Source organism: Belonocnema kinseyi, chromosome 2 (assembly GCF_010883055.1).
Source record: "Belonocnema kinseyi isolate 2016_QV_RU_SX_M_011 chromosome 2, B_treatae_v1, whole genome shotgun sequence".
Classification (NCBI taxonomy): Eukaryota; Metazoa; Arthropoda; class Insecta; order Hymenoptera; family Cynipidae; genus Belonocnema; species Belonocnema kinseyi.
Window position 1 is genome coordinate 174,341,566 of NC_046658.1, and position 24,051 is coordinate 174,365,616.

Here is a 24,051-nt window from a genome sequence, read left to right on the forward strand (position 1 = left end):
ATCTTAAAAACTTTCTATCTGTATCCGCTAACGAAATCAAATGATAGGCATCTTTTAGATCAAGGGTTACCATATAACAGCCTGGTCTAATTATTATTTGAACCGTTTTATCATCTTCAAGTTTAAAATTCTCCGTTTTTAGAAACTTACTTAATTGCTCAAGGTTTGGGACTATACGATAAGAACCATTCTTTTTTGACAGAATACAAATTTTTGACATGAATTGAACTTTACGAGGTTCTGCTATTCGGATTAATCTTATTTTCATTAATTAAGACACTTTTTCATCTATTACTCTAGTTTCATGTATCGACCACTGAGTTTCATTAGGTGATATCAATTCAGAAACCCTAGGCTCGAAATGAATTTTATAGCCCTTGATACAGCTCAGCACATTCTTCTCTGTTGTTAATTTTTCACATTGCTCAATAAAATACTCCTGCGAATCAAATATTCTTTAAATTGTAGATCAAAAAAAAATTCTGAGTACGGCACTCACAATTCCCAGCATCTGCATTTTTTTCATTTTCTAAAGTAAGTGCCAATGATACCAAGCTCATCAAGCCTCCTAGACCAGCTGTAATTCTTTGTTGCGTCTCCATAATACGCAAATCCCTTTTAATTATTGCAGCTGGTGTGTCTTGTAGAGCTGCCTTGCCCTCTGAATTCAGCTTGGGTGGATCCAAAAATAAGCAATTTTTGAGAAGAGGAAATTTAGTTATTAAGGTCCTTTCCTCTTCAGTCGGCAAACCCTTCTTAATAGTTTCCTCAATCCTGATGCATAAATCTGCGGGAGATTCAGGTGCTAAAATTCTATCTGGATTTATTATCTTACCAATCAAGTCCAATTCTTGCGCCGAAAGAGAATTCTTTGTGCTCAAGCTTTGAATGTTAGAAACTTGTTCAACCTCCTTTGGTTCATCTATTTTCTCACGTGAGGACGATTCTTTTCTTGAATCTGTCTGGGACTGACCTATATCCAGCGTATCATCACGCTCAATTGATGCATTTTTATCTAAAGACTGCACCACCTCTGGTAATTCCTGGATCTGGTCTTTATATATTGGAGCACCCAATTCACATCAAACGGAGTCTCTGCCGGAACTCCTATCATGCATTGATGGACAACTTCTTCTTGAAGAGCAACTCTTCCGACGCCTTGGATTCCTCTCGAACTTATCGAAACGATAATCTTCATTGTACCTCACTGTATCGCTCTGGCGCGGGCGAATGTAGCGTCTATAGGTAGGAGAAGAACTACCAGTCGAACTACTGTAATGCCTGTCCGATCTTCTGGAGCGACGACTCTTATAACCTGTGAATTTATTACTTTTTTACAATACTTACGTATATATCATTACTTTATTTTGGTATTTTTTACGTACTGATAGTTGCAGACTGCTAGTACAAGCGAAAGTACTTGAATATTTATACTGATAGGTATTTGGGTCAGAGAAACGTGTAAGCAAATTAAAACTATCATAGGATAAAAACTTGCAAGAATTTGTCTCCAGAACGCGATAAGTGTACAATTACATTCAACCGCTGGATCTTTCTTACTTGCCGTTTTGCCCATTAACGGCTGCAGACCGTTCGGACTGGCTATGCTCTTTATCCCATATTTTACCATCACTTGCATCAAAAAACGTCTTTTTACACGACCACGTGGTAAGCTAACCTAGCAATTATTTACCTCATTTTGCCGATTTCCCTCTTATACCCTCTAATTCTCTCTCTAGACGACGTATTCTCCTTATTATAATTTCATCTTCAATTTTCTTCGAATAAGATCTTTTTAATTTTTTTTATTTTACTCGCTTAAATGTAAACTTTTGCAACTTGCGCGATGACACAGTGGCACACCTTCAAAGAATGGGCATGAAGCAAAAGAGAGGCGTGAGGAGGAACCAGCTATAGAGTTTTGTTTCGTAACATTGAAAAGTGTGGCGCTAGTGTACACCGACAGGGGTACTGCATGATAATCTCGGAGGAAGAGGCGCGAAATACAATTTACAATCATAATTGTCACTTGTTCGTATATACCATCCAAATGTATAACTCACTTTTTATATTTGGAATTTGTCACACTTTAGAACATATTACCTATATTATGTACAATGATAGAAATTAAAAAAGATGCATTTATGTATGTCAAAAATGTAATTCTTGCATTTTCAAGACATTGGGAAAATAAAAACGACAAAAGATCTTATCCCATTGAAATTTTTTGTATTTATCTGAATGGGAAAGTGCAACTGAGGCTACCGCTTCTATTTAGTTTCTACATATATTTTTCTGTATTTACATTAATCTACATTTGTAGAAAGTTTTAAAATGTAATTTTTTGTAACAAATTTCAATAAACTGTTTGCTTATCATATTTCTTGAACGGAATGTTGCATTCGAAAAATTATTTGTTTAGGTTTATTTAAGCCTTCATTGTGTTTTCAGTTTTAGCGCAGAAAATGTTTATAGTAAGCTAGAAAATGAACCCTTCAATTATAAATACTGATTAATAAGCCCTGATTTCCTGCCATTTGAATACTGAAGTAAATAAATTTTTATTAATATTCATAATTTTTATATTTAATGTCCAAGCTAAAAGCTTCACCTTTCCTGTTTTATAAATTTAAGAAAATAACACTAAATATAGTAGTAGAAACTCTATGTAGTAGTAGCAAGTAAATGTAGTAGGAACTGTCATTATGAAGGTAGTAAATTTGTAGACTTAATTATAGAGCCAGCAGTTAGAATATTAAGTGTAACCTTTTTACTTGAATAACATTAAATCTATGACATTAAACATTTTATTGGCCATTGCAGCATTGCAATTTTTTATTTTAACACATTGCATTGATACACATAATATTTTTTAAATCGAATCCACTAAAAAGGTTAAATAATTTTTAATTTAGCAGCCAGTCACAGTCCCTTTGGAACTTCCGGTAATGAGCAATTGACACTTTTTGGAGTCCATTTCTTTGAATACTTTGAAAGCGTTCTCAACATCTCCGCAAAGTGGATCATCAGTCGAAAATGACAGGGAGAATGAATGAGGAACAGATAATGATGTTCCCTAGAAATTAATTATTTTTATATGAAGTATCTGCAATTTTTATTTGGCAAAAGATTATTTTTTGACTTAACATAACGATCATACTTTATTGGAAATAATGATTAACATATTCATGAATAAAAAAATGAATTACGCTCACATTTTGAATTGGACACTCATCCGCATTTGCAAGCGCTTTCAGCAAATATTTCTGAACGCTTCTTTCAGTAGTGCCTTCTTCATATTCAATACACAAGTTTTCTAATTGAGTGGTTTCAGTTTGCTCAGAGTTATGGAAATGAAAAACAAAGGTTGCCTAAAAAATTTGTCTTTGTTATAAAGAAATAGATTTGATATATTTATATATTTGAAAAAAAAATACCTTCAGAGGTGGTGATTTCTGATTGACTTCAGTTTTCCAGACTATGTCAGTTTTTCCTTTAGATTTCTTTACATCTACATATGGATTTTCTTCAGCACCAGAAACTTCAACCGAATGGAATGTCGCCTTGTGTTGCGCTGCCTAAAATATAAAAAGAAGAATTAAATTTATGTCAAATTAGCAGAAACTGATATTTTTAAATTGCTCTGCAGAAAACAATATATTTTTTTACAGAAATTACATTTGCAACATCAGAAAAAATAAAAAGAAGACACAGGAATTTTAGCATGGTGGAATAGTGCGGCTATGTTTGATTAAAAGCTTACACTGAAGTACGCAAGTAGATAAAGCAAACACCTGTTAGACTTGTTTTAAAAACAGCAAACCTTTATCAACATATTATTGATAATTGAACTGTTTTTCTGCTACGAAGGTCCTAGAGTTTACAAGAAAAAGTATTTTTTTAAAGTCCCGTCACATAATTTGTATACCCCTGAACAATATTTTTTAAGAAAAAAAAAGCCTGCTTTTTAATTTCCTTTATTTTCGTGAATTTTTTAATAGTCGTGTATTAGGTTGGTTTATTTTATACGGTAGAAAGGAATTTTGGCAAATCTAAAGGCATGTTCCATAGTAACATTATTTATAAATTCAGAAGAGTTGAAAATTTTTCTTCATAGGATGATTAAAATTTGTTGACTTTCCAAAATTCATTGTAAATATTTTTCCTTAAACAACTACAGTATATAATAGATTACACTTGTTCATGATCGAAAATTCCAAATTTAATATTAGCAATAATTGCCAAATGTTCTCATATATAGTCAAATTATTTAACTTACCTATTCTATTTAAAAATTGTCATACCCACTGATATATTCATATAGAATAATGTGGAGCAAGTGAGATAAAATTATGATTTCCTTTATTATTAATTTTAAAGTTTAAGATTTTTACTTTTTTTGAAAACTTGGATTCCGTAATTATAATTATCGTATCTTATGCAATACCCAAAATCATTTCTCAGGATATCATATGAATCTAAAAATTTTTTTACTACATAAAAAATGTGTGGTTGCTTCAACTCACCAAGTAGCAATTTTTAAATTAAATTCTTGAAGAACCAATCAGAATGGAGTGTTGGATATTCCCTTACTATTTTTTTTTATTAACGTTAACCGACATTCTCGAACCAGTCGCGTCTAGTATCTTCCAAAAAAATAATAAAATATTTTCTTCATTTGAAAAATGGTTATATTCATACCAAAGGAAAATCTTTTATACCTCATTGTTTTATGTTTAATTGAAAGAACATTTTTTACTTACAAATGATAATGTATACTACATTTTTTATGGTATGATAGCATCAAATAGAGAATTAAAATTATTACTTGATGTGTGTTAATGGTACAAATAATTATTTCTAATTAATTAATTAAAATAATTAAATAGAGATTAAATTAGAAAATGATAATTCCTTATATGTATGACATAGTATAGCAAGATAGTTCTACTTACACCGTTACTGTTTTGAATAAAGAATATGACCGTCAAGAAAAATGTTGAGAGTTGAAAAGTTTCTTTGGCTTCTTGCACAAGCAAGACAAGACAATTTTTTAGATTCGCCAATTTTTCTTTATTTTTATTATTTTTATTACCCAAACTAGTATTTTTTTCAAAAATCAACGTTTTTTTCTCACTTTTTTCATATCATGCGTTGCTTGGCTTAAAATGTTATTTTTAGTTTTTTTTTTTGATGTAGAAAATGCGCTGATAATTTCCTTTTATAGAAAAAAAGTCATAAGGATAAATTGTTTAAGTTTCTGAGTACTTTGAATAACCGTAGATAGAATTTTGAAATTTTAAAAAATGTGGTTTTAAAAATTTTGAAAATGGGCTAACTTTTTAAATTTGAATCCAAAATGTCTAGTTTACGAACTTATTCTTCCTTTTTAGGCCTTAGAAAATGGTGCTAAAGCACAATTCTATCTGATCTATTTTTCGAAAAATATCGTGCCTACAGAATACAGACTACAGACAGACGGACAGACAGGCAAAAACCTTCGTGAAAATAGTTTTTTCTGACTCAGTGAGTCTCAAAACCTGGAGATTTGATGAAAACCGACAAAGTGAAATTTTAAATAAAACAAATACCTTCTCATTAGGATGAGAATTAAAAAACTACTTCTCTCTGAAATCTTCTTTTTTATAATTATTTTTTAAGAACGCATATTTTTTTCCAAATTATATACAATGCCATCTTCTTTGTAACAATTTCCAAATTTATTATTTATCTTGCAAATTTTATTTCTTGAAATAATACGCAGTTTAAAGTTTGTGTCCGCACACGAAAAGAAAATTAGTTATTGAATGAAGAAAATATTCTTACATATATATTCTTAATAGAATACTAATATTTAAAAAAAAATGAACGAATACATCTTAATATATTTTAAAATCGTTTAGAATATCATGAAAAATCATGAATACCGGAATAAAAATGTTTCAACTTAAGTTCGACTTGAATTGCCCCCAATCAAGATATGCTGAAATCAAAAGGTTCGACTTGAGCATGTCTTAATTTTGAGACTGAGCCAAACTTCAATTTATGTCTTGGCGACAAGTTTTTATGCCTTGAAGACATAAATTTATCTCTCGAGTCGAATTTTTATGACTCCAAGACCCACCGATTTTGAATTTTTAAATGAAAAATAACTAATTCAATAATTACAAATTTTTCATTCGTCAATTTTAATCTCATTTATGAGCCAAAAAAGGTTCGATGATCTCAGCCAAGACCATACAAGTAATACGAAGGCCTATGTCTTGACTTACTTTTGAGACGCAGCCAGACATCGATGTCTTGGAGACAAACCCAAGACATAACCAAGTCGAACTCAAGTCGACGTATTTTTACTCGGGTATAATTTTAAAATAAATGTACATATCTCTGCAAAAAGGAATATAGTAGGTGAACGTAGATAATATATAACACATTCTAAATAAGTTAGTTTAACCAATTTTATTCTTTTGGTTTGAAAAGTTTTTCAGAAATTATTGCAAAAGCTGCCATTTCAGTGTTATGATCTCAAAGTATCTGTTAAATAGTACCATTGCACAGTGAATAAAATATAAGCTTTCTATTTATAGTTATTTTGAACTAGTGACATTGACTATATTATTATTTATCGCACCTTTAAAATTTCTTTATTTTTTAAAAATCTTACATTTCGTTAATAGAAATAATATTTCTATATTCATAATTCTGAAAAAAATTGAAAATTGTTTTATTTAGCAACCTGTTAAGTCCCTTTTAAAATTCCAGTAATGAGCGGTTGTGAATAATTTGAGTCCTCTTGCTTACATATCTTAAACTCATTCTGAATAATTCCGCAAATTGGATGATCAGTAGAATACAGCAAAAAAAAACGATTTGAGTTACAGAACTGTATTTCATTGTTAAAAATCAGGTAAACTTACCTTTTGAATTGGACACTTTTTAATATTTGCAAGCGCTTGCAGTATAAGTTTCTGAGCATTTTCCTCAAAGCTTGCCACTATTATAAACTTTACACGCGTTTTCTAATTGCGTGGAATAAGTTTCCTCAGATTTGCGGAAATGAATAGACAGGGTGGCCAAACAAATTTCTCGCTGTTATAAAAATTAAAATTTGTATAAATATATATTTGAAAAAAATACCTTTAAGGGTGATGAGGTCTGACCCACTTCAGTATTCCAAATTATGTCAGTTTTTCCTTTATTTTCTTGTACTTTTACATACGGACTTGTACGTCACTAGAAACTTTAATCACATAGAATGTCGAGTTACGCTGACCTGCCTAAAATATAAAACCAACAAGTGAGTGTATGAAAAATTGAAAACTCCAGATTTCTTAATTGCCTAGGACAAACAATATTCCTAAATAGAAATTACATATGAAATAACAGCGAAAAAAAAACACAAAAATCTTAGCATTGCCGAATGATGCGGCTATGCTGCATAAAAAGCTCACATAAAATGCTTGAGTAGATAAAGCAAACATTTTATACTCGCTTCAAAAAATAACGGGAAATCTTTATCAGAAAATTATTTATTATTGAATTATTCTTCGACTATCAAGCTCCTCGTATTTCAAAAAAATTAAAATTTTATTTTCTAAGAATCAAGAAGACTTGAAATTTGTTTTTAACAGGATTCTTGAAACTGTTCTTAAGTATTATTAAAATATTCAATTCACTCAATCTTTTTGGTATTTTTCACAAAAAGTGACATATTAATTCAGAAAAATGTGACACATATAACATAAATATATATTTTTTAAAGTGAGATTAAAATTTGCCTCAAACTATGCACTATCAATGCAATACAAATAAATTAAATAAACAATAGTTGAATAAATTATTTTAGTAAAATGGGATATAATGAGGTATGTAAAAAAACTAAATAGATGCAGGCACTTTGAAGGAAAGTAAGAAAATAAACAATTTTAATATTCAATCAAGAATGCGAAACTTCAATATGGAAATCATAGAAAGAATACCTCAAGGAAACACTATGATTTAGAAATTTCTGGAGAAAAGATTATGAGTTCAATTTTGATTGCTTTAAAATAAAAACTTGTTTCATGAAATAAAAGGAACATTAATTAACGGAAAAAACACAAGAATTCTTCCTAAATAAAAATTATATTTAAATATCCTTATGAACTTTCAACCATATCGGATTTTGATTTAATTTGTAATTATATTGTTTGTATGTAGGGTGGTCGTAATTTTTAGATTTTAATTTTTTGTGCTTAAGCCCTTCTATTTTGTTAAAATAAACAAAAAAAAAAGATCTCCACTAAATTTGAGCGAAATCGGTTAATATTGAAATGTGACCACAAAAATCACAAATTTTTTTCTCTCGAAATTTACAAAACGGTGGATCCTTGTATTTAAACAGAAATTACAACATCAATAATTAATATCAAAATGTTTTCAAATTCTTACCAGGAGGCAGATTTATTTATTATAAAGCACACGATGAAAATTAAAATTTAAAATTAAAAAAAAAATTAAAGATGTCTTCCTAAATTATATACAATACATATTTCATGATGCATAAAAGTCAAAATTTAGATAATTCAAAATAGCGCCTTATGAAATATTCAAAAACTCGTATTTTCTGTGCTTTTCGTCAAAATATTTTCAAATTTGGAAGAAAAATTAATTGTAGTGTTACAAAATGTATGGTTGCAAGTAGATCTCTAAATTTACATTAACGTGAAAATCGCAACTTATTAATATTTTTAATAAGCTAAATATTTCTTACAAATTTAAACAAAATATGTAATACATTTTCTGAAAAGTTTTCGTGATTCTCGAAACTGCAAAAAAAATTAAGTTTGCAAGGTTGGCTAATAAAATAACAGAAATATCAACATTTATGAAAATTGGTTGAAAAGTTTTCGTATTTAAGCAAGAAAAAAAATCACAGTATACTGAAGCTTTAGGGACTTTGTCAGAAAGTTGCTTTGAAAATCACTGAATCCTTCCTGAAAATGTATTTCATATTTTAACTTTTGAAACTAGCAATAAGGCATTATTTTTACTTCAGTGAAAATTTCCATATCTACTTCCAACTATACACTTTGTAACAATAGAATTGATATTTCTTGAAAGTTTGAAGATCTTTGGATGACAAGTATAGAAAATAAGATTTTTTGAGTATTTAATAAGACACCATTAAGAATTTTAAAAAATGGTGAATTTCATAGATGATGAAATATGTTTTTTTTTTACAATAATATAGCATTTTCATTGACACCTGACAAGTTGTCGATGAAAAACAAAAAAGTAATCATTTTGAAACAAAAATTTGGACGGCCAACTTAAATGTTTTCAAATTTTGAATTTTTATTCTCATCATTTACTTTCTAATAAATAAATCTGCCTCTTTTAAGAATTCGACGAGATTTTGTTATTGATTGCAGAAATTGTAATTTTTGCTTAAATTTAGGGAACCACCAGTCTAAAGATCATAATTGTACGGGGCCAAAGGTTTCAGATTAAATATAAAAAATTACCCGCATTAGAAAATATACGAGATTTTTCTTTCAAACTGTATTATTTTTTTGTATCCCTTTTCAAATTGGATCACTTCATGGTAATAATTTCATTATTAAACAATGATAACTCGCTGTTAAGTCTGCCTCTTACATTTTTAGAAAAAACTGATTTGTTTGCTCACACTTTCCATCATACTTTAATGAAAACAAAAAATCATAATTTATTGTATTTTGAAAAAAATAAAATATTTTTAACTTTTGAATTTAGAAGAAATTTTCTTACAAGTTTATATGCTAGCATAAAAAATTAATCTTTTTATCGTTTCCAATAACTGATAAACACAGATTTCATTCTATTTTGATATTAAGGTACAAATCTCATTAAGATTTAAAAATTGAATATTCCTTACCGCAGCTAAAACCTTGCCGTTTTCTGCTTTATGAATTGAATAAAATAACAATATCCGTAACTTTGGCAAAACGAAGTAATATCTAAGTCTGTATTCAATATTTTCAGTACATAAATCCTATTATATTATCGCAGAGTTTAAAAAATCCACAACTTTTCGACAAGTCCTTTCACATAATCAGACGTTTTCTTTCTTAATTGCTACTTTTATTTGAATTCCCGGAAAAAAATCTCACTATTATTGAGCTTAGTCAGTTAGTATTAACTGCTAATGTTAATTAAATATATAATATATCATTCTGCTCAGAAGACTTCAGGAAATAATAAAAATTAGCCCTACATTTGATATAATGCATAATCGAATTAAACAAATCTGTTTTTCACAAAAACAATTCTAAATTTATAATAAGCAAAAAATATTTATTTTTCAAATACATTTCTAGGCAAATAAAATCACATGTAGCTCTGCCAATTTCACAGAGAAGCCTTATTTCGAGGGGATACCTAGGTTGTCAGGATAGGAAGCAATCTTATTGTTTTAAAAAAAACTGTTCTCAATTGAATATGTGGCAGTGAAGAGGATCCTTATCCTTGGCCAAAGCTTTCGCCAATTTATCTTTGAAAAATGCACGTTTTGTAATTAAATATATTCATAGGACACAAACGCCAAGTTGAAAATTCTTCATAAGAAAAAATAATATTGTTGAACGCCTTTTGGTTCTTTGCAGATATTTTATTTAGTTGAAAAAATGAGATTAACAAAAATATAATTTTAGATTCAAGAATTTATATTTTCAGAAAATAAAAATGTATTTGGGGAGCGTACATAATGTTCAGTGAAATTAAAATTACTCTTAAATATAGTGCCATTGCTTAATAAATAAAATGCAACCCTTTTTCTCTTTATAACTATTGGTGTATGACATTAGCTATCTTCGTATTCATTGAAACATTAAAATTAATTCCTTTCGGCTTTTTTAAATAATTCTAAAAATATAGCTGTATGATCAAATATAAACGTTAATCATTTTGCAACCTGTAACAGCCGCTGTAAACTGTCCATAAATAATCCGATTTTCTCTGTCGTTTTGAGCATATATGTAGAACTCAACCCAGTAATTTCCACAAGGTTGATTATCATTAGATTGGGAAATCGTAATTGAGTCACCGATATAGGCTTTTGTGTTCTGAAAATTAAATATATTAAATAAGGCATATAAAAAGTGGAATTTTTTTTAAATATCGCGCGATAATTTTTTCTGAGTCTTCTATTTGTATATTCAAAATAACTGATTTTTCAGCTCACTCCAACTATCATATAATATTAAAAAAAAAAAGAGTAAACGTTTTATTTACTCCATTAACAAAATTATTTATATTTACCTTTTTAATTGGACAATTATCACGATTTGCAATAGCTTTCAGTATAAATCTCTGAGCGTTTCTCTCAAAAGTACCCTCTTTATATTCTTGACACAAGTTTCCTAATGTGAAAACGTTAAATTCCTCCGTTCCAATATTATGGAGATACATTGTGGCCTGAAGAATGAGTTTCTGTTATGAAAAATTAACTTTTTCATATTTATATATCAGGAAAATAAATACCTTTAGAGGCGATGATGTCTCAGTGACATCAGTTTTCCACTTTATTTCAGTTTTTCCTTTAGCTTGTTTCACATAAACATACTTATTTCTTCTGCCACCAAAAGCATCAACCTTTTTGAATACTACCGTGCGGTCCTCAGCCTGAAATATAAAATTAAAAAGGGAATTCATAAATGGGAAATATATATCGAATTTTTTTAATTAACTTTCAAGAAAGATATTATTCTGAAAGAAATTACATTTGCTATGTCAGCAATAAGAAAAAGAAGACACAGGAATTTCAGCATTGTGGAATCGCGCAGCTAAGATTTAATAAAAACTTTTGACTAAAAGCCTTCATCAGACTTTTTCAGGCGTTATTCACAGAGCATAAAATTGTTATCAACAATTAGTTTATCAGCAAAATAGTCGTCAATTACTAAGCCTTTTGCATTTCCTTATCTATACCGGTTAGGTTGGTCACTCTTTTTTGTCATTTTTTCTGTATTCCTTTTCTTATTTAAAAAGTATATCCTTTTAGGAAATAAATTAAATATAGCGACAAAATTTTTAAAAATACAAAGAAATTAATTAGTCTACCACTGTCTGATTTTCTGGATTTTTTAGTTTTATAAAAAAGGTCAAACTTGCATGTTAAAAATTATTAAGCTAACTAGCTAAATATTATTGTGCCAAACTATATATTGTATAGATCCTACTACCCGTGCAGAAATTACCAAATGTTTGCCTTATTTCTGATTTGGGCAACATCGGGCACACCATTTTGAGTTTGTTAAATTTGGCCTTCTCTAGATCTCGGCTTAACAACCAAGCTTGCCAGTAGATGGCGCTCCATTAATTTCGAGGACTAAAGTGGGTTGACTCCAAATCGCCCAAGTTCCAATGTAAAGTGTCAAGCGACAAAAATATTTCAATTATTATTTTTAAAAGTGACGAAGCAAGGGGGAGAAAATGCCAAAAGTTAGCACAAGGTTAAGATGAAACCTAACCTCGAAATGAGGTTATTTATTTATAAGAAAAGTAGAAAAAGTAGTATTTCATTTGATAAATGTGAAAACGAATTAGATCAACAATGACGTCATTAAAATATTTATTTTCACGTATTTTTAGGTAATTGGATACAATAGTAATGTAAATACAACCTTCTTATTTATATTTGCTTGTGTAAAAATAACTTAAAGAGCCAGTGCAATATTATAATCCACTTGTTTCAAAATAACTGTCCACAATTAAGTTCAATATAGAAATTGAAAGCAACTTTAATTTAGAAATTAAAACTAAAAATATATTGCAAAATACTTTAATGGTTTATCATACAAAAATGCTGGCTGTTGTATTGCGCCGTTTGACTTTTTCCGTTTGCTCGAAAAAAGTGTCTGATATACTCCAATTTTTTCTTATCGCGATCTGTTAGAGAGCCTGATATTTATATTCTCAAATTTCAGTTAAGGAGGTGATATATTCGATCTTATTATTATTTTATTTAAGAATCCCTTTCAATTGAGAATAAGAAAAATAAATTAATATGGGCCCGATCGGGGCCAGGCATGGTTATCTCTGGGGGAAGCGCTTGGGCCCCGATCGGACATCGCATTTCATTTCGAGTCTGGCCCCATCTAGGTAGCCTGATTTGGGCCAAATTCTGCCTGATCAGGCCCCGATCAGATCCAAATTGAAATTTCTGCACGTGTATTGGCATTTGACTCTGACTATTATTTCATAAAATAAAATAATACGACAAACAAATTTGAATAAAGGAAGAAATTGTTTCTGACAATCTACAATTAAAATAAAAAAGAGAGAGGAAATGAAAAGGGTGAACCAACCCACGTTCTACCTATTTACTTATTATTTCTGAACATTTTTATACCATCTGGGGAAGCTAATATCCAATATGTTTCACGGCCAAGTTAGGCTTAGTAATAATTCTATAAATCTGAATTCTAAAAGATTTTAGAAAATAAAATACTCATATTATAGTATTTCATTGGGGAAGTACACTGTCACAAAAAATGTGGAAAATTCCGACACATTTAAGATACTAAAGTTACGGAAATTTACGAAATAAGGTTGCTGCAAAAATAAAATTCAGTAAAATTTATAGTAAATTTAATACATTTTTCTTTAAGTTTAGAATCGGTTTCTAAAAATTAAAACTAGTTTGATAAAATTCCTCAATGGTAACAGGAATATAAGTTATCGTAACGGAAATAAATACTTCATTTATGATCATAATTTTTCGAAACATCACACGCCAAATGAACCTCTTAAGTAGAATGAATTTTAATTTGAAATTTTTTTATTTCATTTACAAAAGATCATAGGTTAAAAATTTGTAGAAGCTTAAGATTCTTATCTTTGAATATTAACATGGTCAGGGAAAATGAAGAATTGGTCGGCGGGAAATTAGAGAAAATTAAAAATGAAGTTTTGCATTAACCGGATATAATATTCTTGTAATAAAAACTCAAAAACCTAGAGCATTTTCGAAATTTTTGGTACCAGTTTTTTTAGACTTACAAATTCTGTATGTACAGCTGTTCATAGTACTTAGAAAGTCAAGCAATTTATCCCCATGACTATTTTAAAATAAGAAAATGGTCGGAGTTATAGCACTGATAAGATTTAAAAAATCAATTGAAAATTAAAATTTTAGGCTAAACAACGCTCAAAATGAGAAAAAGTCAAAAGAAGGAAAAAATTGTTTTTTTTTTGAAGCCCTTCGACTTGATTATAACAATTTTCTGGAAAATTTATCAAGTTTGTTAAAGAGACAGACTCATATTTTGATGCTAAAGAGCGAAAATAAAATATTTTTTGGTAAAATATTCAACTATTCTTCAAAAATTTGCCTTTTATTTTTAATTTTCATCTGCTTCACGATAAAGTGCATTGTTTTGTAAAACAAATTTAACGGCTTGGTTTAAAGTGCGAGAATTTGGTTAAAAAGTATTTTTTTGTTTGTTAAAAATTCAATTACTGAAAGTGAAAAGTCAAACTCAAATGTTCTTTGGATAAAAATTGAAAAAGTTTGAAAAAATTTATATAAAATTTTAATATTAATTTTGTTAATTTAATTTAAATATTAATTAATTTCATAATGAATTTTAATAATTTGTTTTAAATTAAAAAATTCATATATTTTAGTATAAATGGCAACTTTTTTTGGATAAAAATGCAATTGCTTTTAAAAAAATTCAACAATTTGTTCGAAAAAGTTATTCGTTTTTAATAAAAATTCGACTGTTTCGTTAGCATCGCTTTTTTGGGTTGCAAATTCAAGTATAATTTTCTTGAAAATTTACTTCTCTTCCAAAACCTATATTTTGAGGTTGAAAAGTCAAAATAAAATCTTTTTCAGATAAAAATTTAATTTTGTTTAATTTGCAGTTCATATATTTTGGTGAGGATTCTTTCTTTTTGGTAGAGAATTAATTTTCTTGGTTAGAAATTCATATATTTTTTAAAGGTTTTAAATTGCTTACATTTTGTATGTAAGTCATAGCATCTTCAATATATGCCTATTTCGAAATTCCTTTAGGAAATAAAATGTATAAATAATCTGATATTGTTTTAAAAAATTTAAAATTTATTTGAAAATGAGTTAAAGTTAAGAAAATACCTATTTACAATTATTATTATACATTATATTTAAAAAATTTTAATTATTAAACTTTATATTACGTGAAACTCCCAATAAGTATTCATGTTGTGGATTCTTTGGGACCTTATAAGAGGATCGTGACATTTAAAAATATTATTAAAAATATTATTAAAAGGATCGTAACCAATTATGCTTAAATTTGGAGATCATTCTATTGTGGATCTAAACAAAACTAGATGCTGAGCCCAAAAAGATTCGCCAAATTGTTTTCAAAAATAAATAAGGGCCACCCTAATGAATATGCTCTTCTTAAAATTTTAATCTGTGCTTCTTTTGTTATAATTTCTCAATGAATAATTTATATTATATAATTTATTATACAGTTATTTATTTTGGTACAAACGCAGATAATGCCTAACAATCCCTATTGTCAGAAGTTTTATTCTAAAATGAAAGAAATTTAAACACTATTAGAATTAAATTAAATTAAATTAAATTAAACTATTAGAATTAAATTAAAAATCCTATTTCACACATAATATTCAAAGTGGGACAAAAACAAAAAAGAGTGAAAAAAATGAGAAGGCAACCAACCAAATCCCCTTCCTTCGCTTTTTTATTTCTTTCGTGTTTTTAATTTTTATTATTGTCAAATCACAATAAACATTATATGTAAAAAATAATCATAAACGTTTCTTTATTCATAAGAAACCTTATCATGGCTAAAATAAATAAAATAAAAAATATAAATTATTGGAGCAGACAGGAAGAGAAACGCAACCACCATGCTCTTTTGAAGTATTATAGATTTGCCTAAATTCTTAGAAACATTAAGTTTGTATTAATTGAATAATACAGTATCTACGATAGTATAGATAAATATTAAAGATACAAATTCTGGCAATAATATTATTTTTTATATTAAAGTTTTTTTTTTAAATGAGAAATAATAATTGGTTTTCCAAACTTTTGTTTCTCGTGTGTCCGGAAGAGGGAATCGTGGTTTCGTTGATGTTTCTGCCGACATGAATACTTTCTATTTTATTATATTTTGTTTGCCTTGATAAGAGTGCTATGTGATTGCCAAAACGTTTGTGATTATTGTTTTCAAACGTCTATTTATTTTGATTTGTTAATATACCAAATAAAAAAGGCGAAAGAAATAAAAAATTAAAGGATATAAAAATAAAAGGTGGTTGTCCAAAGGTCGTAGGATTATTTTTTTTCAGGATATCTGTATATTAACTTTTAATTTAACATTAACTACAATATTATTTATTGTAATATTAAATTTTCTTTATTTTAAAATGTTGCATTGATACCTTTTTACCTTTGGTCCCTACATTATTAAGCGGATCTAAGCGGTCTGTGCCCTTTTGTTAAACTATTTTGAACTGAATTAAATAGTACTTCAGCCTGATAAATATTCATGTTGCCCTGAAAAATGAGTCTCAATCATTCGTAATCAATAATAAACAATCTTTTTTAAATATTGAAATGAAAATATTTCTGTCAGTAATAAGAGTTTGCATATTTAATAACAGATCTAAAGTTTGTTCTTTTCTGTTTTTTAATTAAAGAACAAATCAATACTCGTCTGCATGACAGAAGCAAGTTCCCAAAATTTAAGTCTCCAAAGAATGTTTTCAGCTACTAGTACTTCAGCTCTTATTATTTTTTTAAGAATAGTTTTGTATGATTAACAGATATTCCATATATCACTTAGGATAGTAGACAATTTTTTTATCTAAAATAATCAGCATATTTTTGTTAACAAAATAAACTGATCCTATAATTATTTGATTAAATATTTTTTTATTGAAGTAAAGAGAAATACTTTTAATATTATTGCATGCGAGAGAATGATATAAATAAGGAAGTCCGACTTTTTGTATTGCAGAATTAACATTTATTTATTTGACCACTTTTAATTGATATAAATATTGTCGCTGTATTATTAATTATGAAGATAATTAGACAAATTTTTTATTTAGCTGCCTGCAACAATCCCTTCGAAGATTCCAGTAATAAGTGGATCTGAATTATATGAATCACTTTTCATAAATACTTGGAACTCTGTCCGAACATTTCCGCAAATTTCATTATCAGTAGAATACGACATACTGAATTGTTTAGGGACGCATGATTTTGTTGCCTGGAAATTAAATAATTTTATATTAAGTTGGATGTAGTTGGAATTTTTACACTTTCATTATACTAAGAAGGTATTAGTTTCATTTAACAACTGACTATCGCCGATTTTTTAACTCTCAACGTTTCAAGACTCCCTAAATCCAAAAAACAGGTTTTAAGATGTTCTCGGTCTGTCTGTGGTTTTTATTAAAGTTGTCTGTCTACGGCATAACTTTTGAAAGATGGCCAGACTAAATTGTGCTTTAGTATACCTTTTCAGGATCCTAGAGGAAAGGCCAAGTTCGTTGAAGAAACATTTTTTGATAAACATTTCTAGTTTTAACAACCAAAGAAAAAAATTTCCAAAAATCAAAGATTGCATTTTGGGATCAAACTATGCAATATACAAGAAAATAATAAATACACCATAATTTTCGTGCTTTTGGAAATACGTTATTTTTCGGCTCACACGAACCATCAGAATTTGTTCGAAAAAATAAGTTACAGTTTCTTGTGTTTTATTAACAAAATTAATAATGCTTACCTCTTCAATTGGACACTTACCGACATTTGCAACAACTTTCAGAATGAATTTCTAAGCATTTCCTTCAAAAGTACCCTCTTCATATTTCTCACACAAGTTGTGTAATTTCGTGTATTCACATCTTTTTGCATTAGGGAAACATACATAAATTTTGGGCTGAAAATGTTCCTTTGCTATAAAAATTAAAATGTATATATTTATGTATTAAAAAAAAATACCCTTAAGGGCGACGAGATCTGATTAACTTCTTTTTTCCAGATGATATCAGTTTTTCCTTTAGTTTGTTTTACATCTACACATGTTCTTTCCTTCCCGCCGAAAACATTGACCGAATTAAAAGTCAAGCCTAAAATATAAAGCCATAGAAGACAAATTATGAGAAACTTACAGACCCCAAATATTTATAATTAATTGCACTTAAAACAATTTTTAGAAGACACTACATATTATATGTCAGCCAAAATGAAAAGAAGACACAGGAGTTTCAGCATTGGTGAATCGTGCGGATATTTTTTGATAAAAATATAGACTAAAAGTCCTAAGCATACATTAAAGAATTATTGAAAAAAACATAAAATTTTTGTCACTCTCTGATATTCTGGACTTTGAAGTTTTATAAAAAAGGTAAAATTTTCAAGTTTAATATAATTGATATTATATATTTCTTATAATTTTCACAATTTTTCTTGATTTTCCAAGAGAATTTTTAATTAAAGGTGCAAAAGAATCACTTTGATATTATTTTGTCAAAGCTTAGAAGATTGACAGAAATTATTTCTAATTTCATGATTGTTTGCTAGTTTTATTGGAATTTACGAAATTTTCAAAAAGGAACATTCCTAATTGAATTTTTTAGAAGAATTTTGGAAAAAATTACTTTTATTGGACTTTGCAAAATTGTCGACTAGGAGCATCATTAATGTAACTTTGCTCGATTTTTCAAGTTACTGGTTAAAGAAAAATATACTTTTTTATAACACATGAATGATTTCAGCCCTTTTCGACGCCTATAAAGCGGGGCAAAAGCACTACTTTTTCCTTCCTTGAGAGTGAAAAGTAATGTCATATGTGTATAATGCAAATTATACATTTTCTGAAAATTACCGGAAATTTATAGAATTTTCATTATGGAATTTTGAGTAATTCATCTTAAGTTACTATACATTACCTGCAATATTACCATAACGTACTGAAAATTTATAGTAATATTTAAATTGAATTTTAGTCAATTTATGGTAATTTACCATATTTACTTGTAAAATTACGATTAATTACCGAAGATTTTCTGAATTTTCCAGCAATTTATAGAAATTTTTTATTTCAATTTTGGGAAATTTATATTAAATTGCCATAAAGTACCCAAAATTGGATTCTAAACATTTTTATAAATATCCCGGAATTTATAAAAAAATTGGTAATTAATGGTAATATTACAAGTAATTTATTGTAACTTACCAGAAATTTCCCAAAGTTCATGAAAAAAATTTCTATAAATTTTCGGAAATTTTTGGTCATATATAGAATTTTTGCAGGTGAATGATTTGAATACTATCAACTAACAAACATTCAACGTTAAACATTTTTTATAAATTTCCAGACATTTATGAAGTTTTTAGTAATTTACAGTAATATTACAGGTAATTTATCATAACTTACCATCAATTGCCAAAGATTTAATTCAAAACCGTCTGTAAATTTCGGAAAATGTATGGAAATTTTTTATCATTTATGGTAATTTCGCAGATAAATATGGAAACTGATTGTAAATCACGCAAAATTCAATTTTAAACATTTTTATAAATTTATTAATATATTTGGAACACCATGGTAATATTGAAACGATGTATAGCAAACTTAAATGATGGCACTATTCAACAACTTCGCAAAGTTTAAAACAAATAATTTTTTTCAAAATTATTCTGAAAAGTGCAATGGATGATGTATGTTGGGTTTTCACAATTCCGTGAAGTCCAAAAAAACTAGTAAAAACATCATGAAAATAGAAATAATCTGTGCCGGTCTTATAAGATTTCACAAAATACAGTGAAAGTAACTTTTTTGTAATTCTCTTGTAAAAGTGAGTGAATTATGTCTATATAAACAAATTTTGTAAATTTATTTACATAATATTATGACCGTCTTACAAAATTTCGCACAGTCCAAAAAATTTATATATTTAGCCACGAATCTTTTCTAAAAAGTGAGGAAAATCTAGTAGATTGTGTCCTTCTTTAAAAATGTTGCCAAAGTTAAATTCAAATCACGTTCAAACGTGGACGAATCATGGCAATGAGGCTATTAGCCCAGTGCTCGTAACAAGTGCCTTGAACTCTTCTACGCATGCGTCACGCATGGTCTCTGATTCGTTGTTGTTAGCGCGCAATTTGAAACTCTAAAAAATAATATTTTTCTTGCTTATTATGAACAATGTCATTTTAACTTATATAAATGTTTATTAGACCGATATTAATAAATCTTAATGAAAATAAAAATGTATCAAGTGCATACTGTGTAAATAAAAAATATCCTGTGGTAGTCACTTGTATTTTTCTTGCATATTTTTAATTATTCGAAAATGTTATTATTTAAAGTTTATTAAAATATTAAAATGCATTAACAATCTTGTTTTTCAATAGAATTATATTAGTTAATGCAAAAATGTATATCTTCAGCAAAAGCAACCATAATTACAAGTGAGTACCAAAGGTTATTTTTTATTTACACAGTATGCAATTAATACATTTTTATTAAGATTAATTAATATCGGTATAATAAACATTTATATAAGTTAAAATGACATTATTCCTAATAAACAATGAAAATGTTATTTTATAGCATTTCAAATTGCGCGCGAACAGCAACGAATCAGAGGCCGAGTGGGACGCATGCGTTGAAGAGTTCGGGGCACTCGTTACGAGCACTGCATTAGACATGCTTGAGCCATTGTTCACAACCTTCAGAAGTACATGGGGTGACCGCGGGTGGACATTGAGACAATCTTGAACCACGCTTACCCATCGCTTACCCCACTCTTACTCCACGCTTACCCTACAGTTATCCCACACTTACCCCACGCTCACCCCATGGCTGAGTATTCTTCAGACATGGTTGACCCATTGAACCGTCTCTACGCTGATTCTTATTCTTATCTGATGAGTATATCATTTTAAGAACTAAATTAAGTGCATTAAAATACATCAATAGCCCTCTCTCCTATAGCCCTTCCGAAAATTGACGCCGTGCCGCAGGTAGGTGTAAGAGGAGCTTCGCGGGATGCGCGAGATCCGTGGCTATCTCTCAGACGAGCACTCAGGCGTGAAAAAACAAAAGCAGAGCGAGCTATAATTAGTCAGTTAAAAACCCGAATGCTTTAGTAGTAGTAGTAGTAGTAGTAGTAGTAGTAGTAGTAGTAGTAGTAGTAGTAGTAGTTGTTGTTGTTGTTGTTGTAGCAGTACTAGTAGTAATAGTAGTAGTAGTAGTAGTAGTAGTAGTAGTAGTAGTAGTAGTAGTAGTAGTAGTAGTAGTAGCAGTAGTAGACCTTTAGTAGAAATTTTGAATGTCTTCCTCAATACTACCATGTTCATATACCTCGCACAGGTTACTCAACTCCACTTATTTTACCGCAGTTTCAGTAATAATTGAGAGTTCGGCCTAAAAAATGTTTTTTCTTATGAAGAAATAGAATTTGTATAATAATATATTTCAAAAAAAGTATACCGATAAAGGATGTGAGGTCTGACTGATATTGGGAAGCCAATTAATATCATATTTTCCTTCCTCGACAGCAGATTCTTCAGAATGAGTGAATATACAAATAAATTTTTGGGTTGAGCATTAACATAAAACTCACGAAAATTTACTGTGAGTTGTTCAACCTGATACGTAAAATAAACAATTTAATTTCTGATAAATTTAAACTTCTAATAGACACAAATTTTTTTATCGTTGTATAAAACAGATAATTTTATAATAGAAATTACATTTGCTACATCAGCAAAAATGATGAAAAGGCACAGGAACTTTAGCATTTTGGAACCTTATGGCTATGTTTACCTTACTATTCATACTGACGTACGCATGTTATTAAGAAAATAGCTTATGCTGGTTTGAATAACAGGAAAAATTTTATCAATAAATTATAATTATATTTCATATCTTTATAATTAGATAAGGTATAATGCTTATACTCGCTTTACAAACCAGAGAGTTTTTATCAGCGAACTATTTCTCTAAATTTTGTACTTCTACTACCAAGCATATCGTTATAATAACAATTGAAAATTCTGTTCTTCCTGATGAAGAATTCTATCAACTCATAATTTCTGTACTCAACAATAACATTTTTTATCATAAAAATCATCTATTTTTATATTCTTTTGTTTTTATAAATTTTTTAATATATGTAGATTAGGCTAATACATATTATAAGACCGAGAAAAAATTCCCTTTGATTTAAACGCATATTCCATATCGACAGGAACTGATCACACGCAACTATTAAGAAATTTAAAAATATTTCTTCTCAAGTTGCTTAAAATTGATCACTCCCCGAAGTTTCATTTAGCATTTTTTCTTTTAAATAACTATTACATATAATATATTATATTCTTGAATAATAGTTCGGAATAATAATTTTCAATAGTAAAAACGATAGCAGTGACAATTTCAAATTATTCGAAATATCATAAAAAAAATTAATTTACGTTTTTTCTTCGGTAATTTTTACTCCTTATGACATATTAATATAGAAAACTGTTATTCAACTATTATCCCCTCAAATTTTAATTGAGTGCAAATTCAACTACCTCAATTGATACGAACAATTTCGACAAAAAACATAAATTAAACAAAAATTACTAGCAGACTTGATGGATAAATGTAGTAGTTATTAATCGCGAACTGGCGTGGGGGAACAAAGGAATCATATTCGATCAGGTTAAAGTCTATCAAAAATAGCGCTAGAGAAGTCAACACTGTCACTACTAGTGTCCAAATACCTGTTCACCGTAATCCAAATAATGTGTCCCCGATTCAATCCAACAAGCAATTCGAACAAAAAAAAAAGGTTTTGGTCGATTTGAAATACGGTTTCACTGCACGTCCCAGCGGTGTAAATAAGTACAAGTGTGATCAGTGCCGAAAAACCGGTCACTCATTAATTAGGCAAAAAAACGCCTGTGATTGACATAGTGCAGTTCCTTGTCCGAAGTTTTTGCTACAAGAATACTCAACAGCAGACATATAACAAATTTTAAAGCGCAAACAACGCGCAGTCACTCTTGTTACACGAGTCGATAAAGTTGAACTGCTGATCGTTGTATTATGGCAGTGTACAGGACAAACCGAAATCGATAGCTGCTCAAATTCCTTATAATTTTCTTGAAGGGGGGCAATGGAAGAAGCTTCACCATGAAAACGAAAAACGCTGTCCAGTGAGCTTTTATCTGGGAAAGCTATTCGGGGACATTCTATCACAGGTTCTACTAATTTCAAGCTAGAAGATCTATTTTTTCGAGGCATGATCAGCTGGATTTTAATTTGTACAGACGGGCTGTCAGAAATCGTTGGAGAGCTCGCTGAACCTCAGAAATTCGACTGGTCGCAAAGCAAGAGTCGAGGAGGGATCTGCTTCAAAGTTTGTATCCATCCGAGATCCTTACACCGACTTGTAATGTAGCAAGCCGAACATGTCAGAAAGCAGAAAAAAACCGAACAGTCATATTTCGAATCCAAAGCCAAACGAACTTTCTCACAGTTTAAAGGGTCCGTGTTCTCGGTCGAAGGCCCTTCAGGAGTAATTTTATTATGAAATGTGCCCCGATGCAGTTCGTAATATAGACGGCAACGAATCCTCTTGAGAATAACCGATGTTGTTGTTTTGGGTCATATGTAGCACAAGATGAATTGAAAGATGTAATTGGGAACCGGGAGATAACTTTCGAGCCCGCCTAGGCATTCTATTTTGAGGCAGTGGACCTGCCCCAGTATTCTCTCTTCATAAGGTTAATGGCTGTCAAAATAAGACGCGCCCATGAATCTTCATAAACTTCGTAATGTTTGCAAAACTTGCAACCAATTTTATTGACAAAAAACATCACCATAAAGGGGTGTCATCTTGCCAATATCGAACAGCAGAAAATGAGAAGGCAAAGAAGAGAGTAATAAACTCCCATGTAATGCGGAGACTCGCACGGAAAAAACAGATACTAAATAAGATTATCGAGATATTACTAGTCAGCTTCTTAACGATTAAACTATAGGCCAGAAA

At 29.3% G+C, this 24,051-nt stretch overlaps 3 protein-coding genes across 3 annotated transcripts in view; 1 reads left to right on the forward strand and 2 right to left on the reverse strand.

Moving 5' to 3' along the window:
- LOC117168250 (basement membrane-specific heparan sulfate proteoglycan core protein-like) overlaps positions 1-24,051 on the forward strand; it is a 1,113,250-nt gene that overhangs the window by 686,237 nt on the left and 402,962 nt on the right. The window lies entirely within an intron of this gene.
- Positions 2,712-3,758, reverse strand: LOC117168252. The gene is made up of 4 exons (XM_033353755.1): positions 3,679-3,758; positions 3,438-3,578; positions 3,216-3,371; positions 2,712-3,076 (listed from the first exon to the last, which is right to left on the reverse strand). Exons 1-4 carry the CDS (start codon positions 3,724-3,726, stop codon positions 2,912-2,914), a joined length of 510 nt encoding a protein of 169 aa, XP_033209646.1. The 5' UTR covers positions 3,727-3,758; the 3' UTR covers positions 2,712-2,911.
- LOC117168251 lies at positions 10,707-11,847 on the reverse strand. Its single transcript, XM_033353754.1, has 4 exons — positions 11,742-11,847; positions 11,503-11,643; positions 11,281-11,436; positions 10,707-11,084 (listed from the first exon to the last, which is right to left on the reverse strand). The coding sequence occupies exons 1-4, from the start codon at positions 11,787-11,789 to the stop codon at positions 10,905-10,907; spliced, it is 525 nt and encodes a 174-aa protein (XP_033209645.1). The 5' UTR covers positions 11,790-11,847; the 3' UTR covers positions 10,707-10,904.

Excerpts from the sequence above, each read along its gene's own strand:
- LOC117168252 (XM_033353755.1), bottom strand. The coding sequence starts at position 3,726 with ATGCTAAAATTCCTGTGTCTTCTTTTTATTTTTTCTGATGTTGCAAAT. Across the intron at positions 3,579-3,678 it reads TTTTTTCTGATGTTGCAAAT|GCAGCGCAACACAAGGCGAC; the intron begins GTAATTTCTGTA and ends TTTATATTTTAG. Across the intron at positions 3,372-3,437 it reads AGAAATCACCACCTCTGAAG|GCAACCTTTGTTTTTCATTT; the intron begins GTATTTTTTTTT and ends CAAATTTTTTAG.
- LOC117168251 (XM_033353754.1), bottom strand. The coding sequence starts at position 11,789 with ATGCTGAAATTCCTGTGTCTTCTTTTTCTTATTGCTGACATAGCAAAT. Across the intron at positions 11,644-11,741 it reads TTATTGCTGACATAGCAAAT|GCTGAGGACCGCACGGTAGT; the intron begins GTAATTTCTTTC and ends TTTATATTTCAG. Across the intron at positions 11,437-11,502 it reads AGACATCATCGCCTCTAAAG|GCCACAATGTATCTCCATAA; the intron begins GTATTTATTTTC and ends CTCATTCTTCAG.